This window comes from Meles meles, chromosome 11 (assembly GCF_922984935.1).
Source record: "Meles meles chromosome 11, mMelMel3.1 paternal haplotype, whole genome shotgun sequence".
In the NCBI taxonomy this organism is placed as follows: domain Eukaryota; kingdom Metazoa; phylum Chordata; class Mammalia; order Carnivora; family Mustelidae; genus Meles; species Meles meles.
Genome location: NC_060076.1, coordinates 10,449,912 through 10,462,895, shown reverse-complemented (window position 1 = coordinate 10,462,895; position 12,984 = coordinate 10,449,912). Strand labels below are relative to the sequence as shown.

General features: G+C 59.5%; 1 protein-coding gene across 3 annotated transcripts in view; it reads left to right on the top strand.

The window, feature by feature from the left end:
• NEK6 (NIMA related kinase 6) overlaps positions 1 to 12,984 on the top strand; it is an 82,605-nt gene that overhangs the window by 63,135 nt on the left and 6,486 nt on the right. For all 3 annotated transcript variants that reach the window (XM_046023280.1, XM_046023279.1, XM_046023278.1), the window contains one exon: positions 6,807 to 6,901. In XM_046023280.1, the coding sequence (XP_045879236.1) occupies positions 6,807 to 6,901 (95 nt within the window). The remainder of the gene's footprint in view (positions 1 to 6,806; positions 6,902 to 12,984) is intronic.

Here is a 12,984-nt window from a genome sequence, read left to right as displayed (position 1 = left end):
GCAGGGCCACAGTGTGCTGGGAGGTGGGCTTGGGTCCCAATGAGCTTGAGCTCACTGGACGCCCAGACATTTCGGGGGCGAGAAACCCACCCACCCTCCCAGCGAGGGCTGCCTGAGACTCTGGGGACTTACTCTGGGCAGCAGGGAAGGAGGAGGGAAGGTCCTGTCCTTGCCACTCCTGGCAACTCCTCGGAGCCTGCTCGTGCTCGGCCCCTAGTGGACCCCGGGGAGCATCTGCTGAGTGGGCACGTGGTCCTCACAGCTAGGCGCCCCAGGGGATCCCATCAGTGGGGCACAGAGCGCCGTGCAGACGCCTTCCCCGGGCCTACACTTCCCATCCCTGCGGCCCGGGTCACTGGGGAACCATTGGCCCAGAAAACCTGCTTCAGGAGGCGTATCCAGGTTCTGAGCGCTGACCTGGAGGGGGGTGGGGGTCCCAGGAGCTTGCACGTGGCTGGCGAGAGGCACCTGGCTTGTCTGCCACACCCCTGGCATTTTCAGGGCACAGATTCTTCCTGGATGAGCTGATGCCAAGGAGGGCAAGAGAGTCTCCAGGGGCCAGCAAAGGAAGAATGGAACCTGGCTGGGAGACAGACTACAGCTCAGCTGTGCGTTCACCTGTCCACTTAGCCGGGCACGGGCCGGGCCCCAGGCCACCCCCCAGGAAGGCCCCTGTGCCCCTTAACAGAGGAGGAAGCCCCAGGTGCCGCGAGGGGAGCACCTTCGCCGCGTGATGCCCTGCAGGGTGCTCCAGCCAGAGCCGAGAGGGGCCATCCAAGACGCCCCCTCGCCTCGAGAGAGACCCCGACACGTGGATAATGGGGTGCTGCCCAAAATTGCAGTATTGTAGCACTGTGTGACCCGACGGGCGGCTCTTCTGGGGACCCTCAGCATGGGAACTAGATGTAGCAGAGGTTTGTACGGATGTAACCACCCAGAACTAGTGCGCGCTGAGGCAAGTGAGCGGGGCTCCCCACCTTCCCAGGGCCGTGGGCTGCCCAGCGTAGGGCTGGCTGGTGGTTGGGGGGGGGGTGCGTGTGTGTGTGTGTGTGTGTGTGTGTGTGTGTGCGTGTGTGTGTGTGTGCGCGCGCGCGCCCAGAGGACCAGAATGGGGGCCGCAAGGACAGTCCAGAGAGGCCTTGCCTGCCAAGTGGAGGACCCGGCCTTTCCCCCGTGGGGGCTGAGCAGCCAGTCTGGTGTGGGGGGCAGAGGTGGGGGGGAAGGGCAGGACAGGGAGGCTAAGCCAGTGTGTGGTCCAGGCCAGTGAGGTGGGGGCAGCCACTGGGGGCAGAGAGGAGGGGAGCACCGGCAGGATGGGGGGCCTGGTGGAATGGTGGGGGGGGGTTCCTAGGACAGATCACAGACAAAAACGCAGATTCCAGGGCCCAGCTCAGAGGAAGCCACTCAGGTTCCAGAATCTGGTCTTCGCTCCCTCCCGTGTTGTCCCCCTGCTCCCCTTGCCACCCTCATTCCCCCTGTCCGCAGCTCACCTCACCCTCCGGGGCCCCACGGGGCCTTCCCAGAGCCCTTCCCCTTGCACGTGTGGGTCGGTTGCACTGTCCCTGTTTTCCAGGGAGGGAGACGAAGGCTCCAAAGGGTGAAGGGGGGTACTCTGAGGACCCTTGAGTGCAGCCCATCTGTGGCCCCAATGGGGAAACTGAGGCTGGGGAGCGAAGGGCGTGCAGTCCCTCGTCCGCGCACCGGCCTGGGTGGCTTGGGTTGCACCCAGGGTCCCAGCGTCCCTGGGATGGGGGGGTGTCTGGCGGGGACCCCACGTTTCTCCAGCCGTTTTCAAGACCGCCATGCAGGGAAGAAGTGCGGCCCACAGACGCCAGCCTCTCTTTCCTGTGAAATCTCTGCCTAATGAACACGTTTCAAACACAGCAAGCATCTCCAGACGTAGCAAAGTTTGTTTTGACAGGAATGGCTCGTCTCCCGGATGCGGCCTCTTTAATCAGCTTCCGCTTTGAGGTCCCCCCCCCCCCCCCGTCCTCCTCTGATATCCACCCAGTTTGAAATCCGGGAGTTCTAGGCAAAGACGGCACTGGGGCGCTGGCGCTGGGAAGGTCGGGGTTTGCTAGGCTCCTGTTTCATATGCCAGCCCCGTCCCCTGCTGCGGGGAGCGATGGTGGGGGCCGGCCAGGAGCTGGCGGGTCCAGGGATCCGATGGAGAGGCTGCGAGAAGGGGTTTGGACCGCCTGAGCCCCTACGGACTCTGTGCGGCTGCTTGGCTGAGGCCCCTGGGGCAGGACTAGGGCCCGAGCCCGGTGAGGCCTTCAGGGGGCTCCTCCTCTTGTCAACTTCTCCCACTCTTCCCCAGAATCGCGGCTCCCCCCTGGGGTTTGCAGCTACATCCTTGGGGCCCTGCTGCAAGCTTGGAACTTCTTTGAAGTGTCTCATTTTATCTTGAAAACTCATGCAAGTTGTGCATGGTGCTTCATAATGTTTGAGTATCTCATGGGCTGGAAAACAGGTTTTACAGACTGAGTCCAAGGAACAGCAGGCAAAACACCAACACCCCAACTTTAAGGCTTGCAGATGGGGTCTGGGGGCCTGGAGAATCTGCCTAGCAGTGGGGACATGAGGACCCAGTACCCAGCAGGGATAGGCCAGTGAACGCTCAGTGAACGCTTCGCACGTTCATTTGTTCCCCAGGTGTCTGAGCATCTGAAAGCAGGTCGGGGGTTGGGGGAGGCTGTGCGCAGCTCCACAGACTGTGACAGGTGTCAGCATCTCCCGGGAGCTCACGAGAGAGGCAGTGTCTGAGTGCCAGCCCTGGAGATGCTGAGCCTACAGGTCTGGGGTTGGGCCAGGTTCCAGATTTTCAACAGTCTCCCCCAATGGATTCAGCCGCAGCTCCCGGTCAGCCCAGTCTTTCTCTGTGTCCTTCTGGACACAGGGGCTAGCAACTCACTCCTTCCTGATGGGCCCTCTCCTGGGAGGGCCGAGCGCAACACCAAGTCTCAGTCAACATTGGACACAGAAGGACGGATAAACAGATGGACAGGTGGACGGATGGACAGACTGATGGGTGCTTAGATAAGAAAACGATAGGTAGGTGATGATGGGTGGGTGGACGGACGGACAGACGGATGGATGGATAGACGGACAGGTGGATAGAGAGATTGATGGACAGGTGATAGCGGGACAGAAGGACACACGGATAGAAGGATGGATAGATGGCCACCTGCAGCCCTGACATCTTGGGAGAAGGTCCTTATTACCTTTGGGGGTTTGCCTTCCCCTTGCACCATGGAAACGGGGGTAAAAGCAGACAGAGCTATGGAGAGGTTGAAGATTGGGGGGAGCATGGAGGAGAAGGGGTCATAGTACTCTCTTTCCCCACATTCCCCAAGGCTTTCCCCACACGCAAGCCTGAGGAAGGATCTGGAGCCCCAGCAGAGGAAGAAAGTGGTGACAGAAGAGAGGGGTAAACCCAATGCTCAGGCCTCACTGAGCAGCGGGCTCTCCCTGGCCGGGGTGGGGCGGGGAGGGGAGTGGGGGTGCAGCTGAACGTCTCTGGACCACAGAGAGGCCCCTGGGAGGCAAGGGGACCAGCAGGTGCAAAGACACGGAGGTGAACTGAAGAACGGGAGGAGTTGGGCCAGGGTAGCCGTGTGTGGGACTCGAGCAGGAGCCCGACACTGACTGTCTTCTCTAAGGTGGGCCTGGCCACTCCGCAGGCCGTCTGTCCCCGAGTTCCTCCTCGAGAAGCCCACGTGGGTCTCAGATGAGCAGAGGACAGGACTGAGGGTGGTGAGAGGCGTCAGGGTCAGGCTGTGCTCCTGGTCCCGAGGGGCTGGGCCGGGAGTAGGAATGTATGGTAGCCAGTGGGGGACACTGCTGTCCCTCACTGGGGATGGGACCTCTGATCTTCATTCATAGCATCCTGGGTGCCAGAGTCACATACAGTGCGGTCCGGAGCCGCTGACTGAGAGTTGTTTGGAACCCATGCTGTGGGTTCCGAGTAACAAGTCATTCATTTCGTACTTGCCCGTTCGTTTTGCTCCCTCGTGACCAGAATATACAAGAGGCTGCTACTTGAAGGTGCAGCTTGTTTACAAACCCCCCCAAGGATTCATATGTTCACTGACAGCCCTTTCTGCTGAACAGCAGTTAGCCCGCTGATAGGATGACACATCTTTCCAACATGTATTTAAGTGATGGCCGCTGTCCTTATTGGGGATGATTACCACCCAAGGGTGGTTGGTGTCCACACAGAGCAACAATCAGGGAGTCCCTCTGGGGTGGTACATTAAGTAGACGGTGCGTTAGGCTGCAAGAAAATGGTATTAGCAGTGATACGATGCAGACAGATTCATAGCTCAGTGAGGAGGTGCTTAGAAGGTTCCCCCTGTGACCTGGTCCTGGGCAGGGCACTGGGACCCTTTGGGAAACAAGGTCCTGCCCCAGGGAGCTCAAGCCCAGAGCAGGACTTCCCTCCTCCATTCACAGCCTCTACAAGTTCGCCATAACCACTCCTCACCTGTCTCTAATGAGATGAGACACACAGGAAGATAATAAGATTTTCAAAGAGCTAAACTTTTCAGTGGCAAGGACTGTCCCTGACTTTGAGCTTATGAGTTTTTCCACTTATTCTGGTGTTCTGCTGTCTTCTTTTTTTAAAATAATAGTGACACCATCAAATGGTAGTTGGGGCTTTGTATTTTTAAAACACCCTTACCTGGCAGAACCAAAGTTGCCTCAAGACTTCTTTGGCCTACAGATTTCTGAAGCCTGGACCCCTGCCTTGGGGTGTTTGTTCTCCCCCAGGGTCCCATGAGTTCCATGGTGCAGGACTTCCCTTCTTCCTAGGTCAGAAGCCATGTCTCGGGCCCAGCCTCTGCCGAGTTGGACTCCGGCTCCTGACTTTAGCTGGACCAACAGCAGCCACCATCACATTTGTGTGGGATCTGCAGGCCTGTGAAAATGCTCTGTGTAGCAGCCTTCAAGGTCTGATCTCCAAGTATCCAGAACAATCATCCTCCAATCAGACCACAGATCTGGTTACAAACCCAGACTCTGAGCCCCTCCTCAGCCCAGCCAAAGCAGCCCCTCTGCTGCAGTGTGCATGCCTCTGGTGACAGCGAGCTCATCCCATCTCAGGAAATCCTCTCCTCTCTGTATGGTTCCAGATCACCGCAAGTGTGGCCTTCTGCTTTTTAGCTGAGATGTGACATCCATACATGTCCCATTCTTGATAAAAATGCGATCGGGTAGCGTGTGCTCTTCTGGGCCTGGCTTTCACTCAGACTCATTCCGTGACTTAGATCCATTTGGGGATGTGTACCTGAGTTTCGTTCTTGTTTGTTGCTGCGTACTATTCCATTGTGTGCATAGACCACACTATCAGTTTATCCATTCTTCTGTTGACTGTCGTTTATTTCCAGTTTTTGGCTATTAGGAGTAAAGCCACTTTGCGCATTCTTGGTCAGATAGACAGAAGTGCTCGTTTTTCTCGGCCATTTCCCTGGGTGCAGACTTGCCCGGTTATGGTGTTGGCGGTATTTTCAGCCGTAGTAGATGCTGGGGTAGATGGTTCTCCAAGGTTGGGGTACCATTTTTTGTTTATCAGCAACACGTGAGGGTTCTAGTTTCTCCACACATCACTAAGCTTGATTTATAACAGACTTTTTCACTTTAACTATTCAGATGAGCCTTTTAATTTGCATTGCCCTGATGACTAACGAGAAGAAGGTTGTTTCACGTGCTTCCAGGCCACTTGGGGTATCCTCTTTTGTGAAGTGCCCTGTTAAGTCTCCTGCAAATTTGAGGGGAAGGTGGTGGTTTGTCTTTTATTTAGTGATTTATAGAAGTTTTAAAATATATTTTGCATATGGGGTCACTGTTGGGTATATGTATCCAGACTATTTTCTCCCAGCCTGTGGCTTGCCTCTCAGTTCTCTGAACGGTCTGGTGGGGGAACTGAAGTTCCTAATTTTAATGAGGTCCCCATTTATCAGTCTTTTCGTTTACGATCACTATCTTTTCTGTCCTTGGTTTGATACAAGAAATCTTGGCCAACCCTAAGTCTGGACCTGCTGATCGGTGGCGGCCAAGAGCTCGCTCTCTTTTTTTTTTTTCTTTTTTTTTTTTTTTAAAGATTTTATTTATTTATTTGACAGAGATACAAGTAGGCAGAGAGGCAGGCAGAGAGAGTGAGAGGGAAGCAGGCTCCCTGCCGAGCAGAGAGCCCGATGTGGGACTCGATCCCAGGACCCTGAGATCATGACCTGAGCCGAAGGCAGCGGCCTAAACCACTGAGCCACCCAGGCGCCCAAGAGCTCGCTCTCTTGAACCCAGAGATCTGGGTTTGAACCTCAGCCCTGCCACTTTCCTGAGCCTCCATTTCCCCGTCTGTAAAGTGGGTATGCCTCGCTGCAGGACTGTCGGGAACAAGAACGTGTGAACACGTGTGATGCGCTCTGGTCGGTGTTAACGGGTTGGTTTTTCCACACTGTGGAGAGCCTTATCGGGGCTCTTCCAGGAGTCAAGCACTCGCCTGGAAGGACTGTTGACCAGTCGTGTCCCAGAGCCGGACGCCGCATCCCAGTCCCCTGGACGCTTGGCAGAAACACCTAACCCCAGCTGCCCAGCCCCCAGACTGAGTGTCAGGTCTCCAGGGCCTTTTCGTGCCCTACCCAGCCTGGAAGCCAGTCTGGCCCAGCCCTCTCGTCTGACTGAGGCGGGGCCAGGAGGAGAGGGAGCCCGAGGCCCAGTCTCCCCAATGCCCACACCTCCCCCGCTCCCCACATCCTTCCCTGCACAGAGTGGAGGGGCCCACCCACTCCCGTCCTGTATTTCAGTGGGGACGCCTTACTACATGTCGCCAGAGAGGATCCACGAGAACGGCTACAACTTCAAGTCCGACATCTGGTCTCTGGGCTGCCTGCTGTATGAGGTGAGTGTCTGGCCCGCAGCTCTGGGCTTTCAGTGGGGTGTGTGTGGCAGGGGCCCGGCCCGGGCAGGGCTCACCCCCCCCGCTCCAGGTGGAACCACAGGGGTGGGTGATGTCCATCCTTCTCTGGCATGGGCTCCATCTGGGTCCTGGCCTTCACCCCACTCGGCCCAACATCTGCCTGATTAACCATGTCGGGCTGGAGAAGTTTGTTAGAGGCGTGGCTGGTGGCAGACGGAAGGCCGCGTCACCCTTGGGCAGCTGCAGTGAGAAACGGTCCCGTGTCTGCCCGGGTGACAGAGGGGGCTCAGGCTGCCCCAGTTTCCCTGGTAACCAGGATGCACTCATCCACTGTCGGTCATTCGCCCGTGCATCAGGCCTCACACAGGGCCCTGGGGACAGAAGGGGTCAGCTCTGGCCTGTGCTCCCAACACGCTCCTCACAGAGGACGTCCACGCTCTCCCAGGCTCAGCAACACGGGCCTCACTAAAGACCACTGTCCTCTCCCCTGAGCCGGGAAATGGAGCCACCACATGGCCATTTCCAGATCTGGTAGCCAGTCTGGATGGAGGGACGGGAATATTTCTGAGTCTTGGCAGGCTCAGACAGGAGATGACATGAACACATTGTGACCAGCCACCCTGGAGGTCTGGGAGCACAGGCCATCCCAAAGCCACGATGCTGTTGCAAGCCGCCAGGGGAGGGAGGGAGGCCTGAGCCCTCCGGTACCTCCGAGCTGGTGGCCACAGCCTCCAGCATCCTGGCCTGGACCACCTAGGGCTGGGCAGCTCTGGGATTCTGTCCACTTGCTGAGCCCGCCTCCCCATCTGTAAAATGGGCCTTGTCCCCATCCCGCACCGGATAAATGAAAGAACAGACTGGAAAGGCTTTGAAAAATCCTCCAAGGAGCACAGTTTGCTTTCAGAATTGGAACCTTGATAGTTTGTCTGCTTTCCCTGGAGCGGACTTGAGCATGTGTGGGGTCTGGCTCGGAGTGGATAAGCTAAAGAGGCTTGTTACCAAGCTGACGTGGCCCGTGACTGCCAGGCCAATGACGCTCAAGATAGTGCTGAGGGGGCCCCCGGGGGCATTTGGGGGTCACAGAGACTGGCTTCTTTGCTTCCTTGGGACTGTGGACTCTGGACCTGGAGCACATGGTGCTCGGGTATGAGCTAAAGGAATACGCTGTCCACTGCTGGTCCACGTAGGGTGTGCGTTGGCTCCTGTGGCCGGGGTCTCTGGCAGTCGGCCCACCTGTCCCTGCGTTACTGAGTGAGACTCTGGAGGTCAGAACGGGTCCCTTCCCAAGGTTTAAAGTTCGCGATGTCTCTGTTGTAAAAGCAGACGTTTCGTTTTAAAGAACTGGCCCAGTGATTACAGAGGAAAGAGATGGTGTCTGTGCCTGGCACCTCCTGTCCCTGGAGGCCAGCAGCGTGGGCGACCCACACTGTCATCTTGAAGTGACTCAGTCCCTGACAGGGATGAGGTGCAGACCTTTCTGGGACCCCGCAGGGCATCTGCTGTGGGAGGAATTCTTTGGCCCCCGAACAGGAGCAGCCAGGCTGAGGCGGTGCCCGGCTGGTGGCCGCAGTGGGTTGGGGTGTGCGGGGCGGTTCCTGGCCCTCAGGTGGAAGAGGGCTGAGTTGTGTCTCCTTCCCACATCTCGGTCTCTGTGCACAGCCCAGCTGGTGTGGGGTTCGGGGCTCTGGAGTGGCTGTGGGTCGGCGGTGAGCTAGGGAAGGACAGCGGGTGCGGGAAGGAATCGGGAGGGAAATAAGCATCTTTGGCAACAAAAGAAAAAAGATGAAAGTCAGCGCGGTCGTCAGCAAGGATGACAGGAAAAAAACGCGTGTAGCCGATGTCCCACGTGCCTGCATGTCCCTAACAGCCCCAGAGGGCTGGTTTGATTTGGTTTTGCTGAGGAGGAATTCAAACCAGGTGGGCAAATTTTCAGAGTCACACAGAACCTCTGGTCCTAGGGTCTGTCATCCAAGATGAATAACGAGATCGGGGTCAGTCCAGCTGTCTCTCCAAGTCCAGGTGAACACCGTGGCCCCGGGCCTGCAAAAGCCAGTGACAAGGCCAATCCCAGGTCATACACCAGCCTAGCCTGCCCCAGCTTCAGCAGCCCTGCCCCCCTGCCCAGGCCTGGGTTCTGAGGAGGGGCTTCCATCCCCCACCGCCTGGGCGTCGTCCACCTGGGTGTCAGTCCTCAGGGTTAGGGCCTGCTGCTCCTAGTCTCCCCAGGACCAAGCAGCTGCCCTCAGTGCGGCAGGGCTCCCGGGTGTGCGACTGTGAATCCTGGTGTGCTCATGCAGGCAGCTAACTCGTGGTGGTAATTCAGGTGAGCGCGTGTGGGGTCCTGGTGTGGGCCTCCTTGGGTCGGAGGGACCTGAGTTCAAAGCTCTGCTCCTCTCGCTTCCTAGAGGCCCTGGGGGGCCAGTCAGCATCTCGCTCTGGGAGCTTCCCTGGCTGCAGTGCGCACGAAGGGAAGCTGGCTCAGAGGAGGCCCCCAGCAGTGGTAGGCAGGGGTCCACGCTCACCCTCGCTGACCCCGTGCCGGCCAAGTGGCCGGCACCTGCCCCCTGCGTCTGGCGGCGAGGACCCCGCACCCCGCCACCTTCCCCTTTTTGCTCTGACCAGCGGGAACCTGAAGTGCAGCTTGGCCTCTGCTTCCGTGGAGGACTCGGTTCTGTCCTCCGGGCCTCACGGATCTTGTCCCTGGGCCGGGGGTGGCTTGGTTCCTCTCATTTTTCCGTTCTGGGTTTGGGATTTCCGGAAGCTGCTTCCTGCCTTGGGGAACCCTGAGGGTCTCTGAACATAAACAGACACTCAGGCGAGCAGGGTGTGAGACCTGGCTGTGATGGACAGCGGTGGCCTTCTCCCGGGGGCCAGGGGATGGCAGCTGGCTCCCTGTGCTCGTGCCAAGCCTTCGGCACAGAGCCGCTCACTCCCCACCCAGGCCCCGCCTGAGCCTGGGGTCCCGGGAGGCAGTCCTCGGCGTCTCATCTCCTCTGCGGCCCCTGAACAACGTCTGACCAGGCTCCCCAGCATCAGGCCCTGGTCCAGCCAAGCTCGTTAATTTGTTGGCAGCGTGTGGGCCCCTGCGGCTCGCAGCCGGGGAGGGACGTCTGGGCAGTGGGAAGTCAGGGAAATCCGTCAAATCCTTCGGGCCTGGTCGTCCTCGGGGGCTGTGGACCCAGCTCTCCACCTGAGGGCCCGGGGCCTTCCACAGAAGAGGGTTCGCGTGGCCCTGGGAGGATGTCAGGCAGCAAGGGCTCTGCCGCGGGCTGTCACCCCTCTCCCCGCTCCTCCAGCCCTGCAGGGAGCGGATGTTTCCCCGGCAGACAAGGAGGGAGATGCATCTGGGCCGAGGGCTCGGTAATTGGGAGGAAGCCTCCCGCAGACACGGCTGGCGCTCCCGCTCCCCAGCCTGTGGCGTGTTCCAGGAGCGCCAGCCTGCAGAGCCGTGGCGGGGACGCCCCACCCGCACACCCCCTCCAGGCCACGTCTGCAGATTCAGTGTGGGCCGGGGGAGCCCACCTGAGCCAGGGTGGCCTGAAGGGACGGAGCACGGCCCTGGCCTTCCCCGACCCCAGCCTGGGCCGGAAGTCTCGGAAGCCCCCTGTGTTGGTTTTCTCCGGCTGCTCTAACAGATTACCACCAAGCTGATGGCTTCGTACAACTTACAAAATTACACACTTGCCGTTCTGAGGGCCAGAAGTCCAAAAGCCACTTCAGTGGACAAAAGGCAAGGTGCTGGCGGGGCCGGTTCCTTCTACAGATTCTACAGAGAATCCGCTTCCGTGTCTCTTCCGTGGAAAATGGAGAGATTACCTGCACTCCTTGGCTCGTGACCCCTTCCTCGTCCCCCTCTGGCAATTCACCTTCTCGTCCTCCCCCTTACGAGGACACTTGTGATGACATGTAAGACCCACCTGGAGCACTCAGATCCTTTCCCACCTGGGGTCCTTGAATGGATCACACCTGCTGAATCCCTTTTGCCATCGAAGGTAACAGGTGCACAGGCGTCCGCGATGAAGATGCAGACATCCCTGCGGGCCTTTGTTCAGCCCACTGTACCCCCGTCACCTGGGCAGCCAGGTGTCCGCTGAGGACCCCCTGAGCTGCCCTGAAGGTTCTGATGTTGACCCCAGGCTGGCGAGGAGCTGCCATGGAGCACTTCTCCTGGCTCGTCCTCCCCCGGCATGGGGGCCCTCTGGGACCCGTCTCGAAGAGGTCAGCCTGAAGAGGAACAGGCCCGACGGCTCAGCAGCGGGGAGCGGCACTTCCCTAGACTTTGGGGTGAATCACAAGAGTCCCATGAAGCCATAAGGGAGGAAACAGGCTCAGGGAGAGGCTCCCCGGGGTCACACAGCCAGGAAGTGGCCAAGATGGGCACTGGTCCCCAGGCTGCCTGTCAGAGCCCACCCCGTGGACAGGAGCCAGGCCCTGGCCAGAAGCAGGGCTGGACGCGAGGGCCTTCCTGAGCCGCCCAGCGAGTCGACTCAGGGGGGAGGCGCGACTGCGTGGAGAAGGGGCCTGTGGGCCTCAGCCCAGAGCCCCTGCGAGAGGAAGGCCAGGCTGTGAGGAGCCTCAGGTGACAGCACCCAGTGGTGGGAGCCCCCAGCAGAGATGCCGGAGCTCTGGCGCCCCAGGGCTTTCTTTTCCTTCCCCAGCACGGCCCGTGGAGGCACCGGCCCGCAGCGTGGGCTCCGCAGTGCGCCTGTACACGCGAGCTCAGCTCTGGGCACGGAGCTGATGGAATTGGTTGGGCCAGCGCCGGCCCAGGACCCTCGGCAGGGGACCTTCTCACGGCAGCCTCAGGGGACTGAGCGCTGGCAAGAAAGCTGCAGGGGAGCCAGACTGAGGACCAGCTGCCCCTGGGACAGAGCCCTGTTTGGAATTCTGGCTGGACCCAGAGAGGAGTCTGGGTGTCCTTTGGCTCATGAGGGAACAGGGCTGTGGACCACGCATTGATCGGGGTCTGTCGTTCCGGGATGTGCTCAGGAGACACTAGGTGACAAGATGGGTGTCCTGACAGGACGGGGAGTCCAAGGCAGTTGCTGTCATCTCTGAAGTCAGAGTCTCCTTCTCCCTCTGACATCTCAGATCACACCCCAGTGTGTCTGAGTCCCGCTGGCCGGGGGGCGAGCGGCCACACTCTCCCACGTGCCTGGCTGCGTGTCATCCCGATCACGCCAGAGAGGACAAGTTGCACATCTGAGGAGCAGCGCTGAGAGCCACCGCTCTCGGTGTTCTGACGCGGCCACCAGGATGGGCCCGAACGGCAGGTCCACCGCCGCGGCCACCAGGCGGCGAGGGGGTGGGGGTGGGGGTCGCCGGTGCCAGGATCTCCTCATTCCGGGTAATCGTTCTAATCCCAGCACCTCGAGCAGGCCCAGGGGTTCCTTCACAGCCCGGCGCCCTGATCCGGGTGGAAGGCGCGTGGCCGGCAGCGGGTGCGACGCTGCTGTCACTAGACGCTGCCTTCGTGGATGGAGAAGCCGCTGTCTCGGCCTCCTGTGGTGGAGCCCTCGGCTGACCCCGTTCAGGACGGTGTGGGAGCATCCCGCAAGGGAGGAGGAATGCTCTGAAGGGGCTTCACCCCCCCTCCAATTTCTGGGGCCCTTTGGGGATCCTCACCAGCAAGGTCTGTGCACGTCCCAACGGCTCGTTGAAAGGATCAGCCAGTCTCCCTCCCAGGTCCCACACACGGGAAACCAGGGCCTGTGTTAGGGCACCAGCATTTTTAAATGATCTTTCTACTCTGAGCAGAAACACTTTCCAGGAAAATCCGTCTTAATCATCCAGCCACGACTCGGAGGGCACCCAGCTCACCCCGATGACCGCCCTCGAGCCTCAGCTGCTCTCTGCCGTGGCAACAGATGTCCTTTTGAAACTGCCCAATTAGCCCTTCGCACCGAGGCTCTCATTTCAGCTGCTGGAACCGCATCACCCGAGCGGTGCCATTTTGTACACTCGGCAGTAGGCCGGGCTCCCCGTCAGGCCGGCGGGACCCGCGGTGGGCAGCGCCGCCACATGCCCCTTCCCGGCCCACGGGTCCCTCACTGCAGCTTACCTGC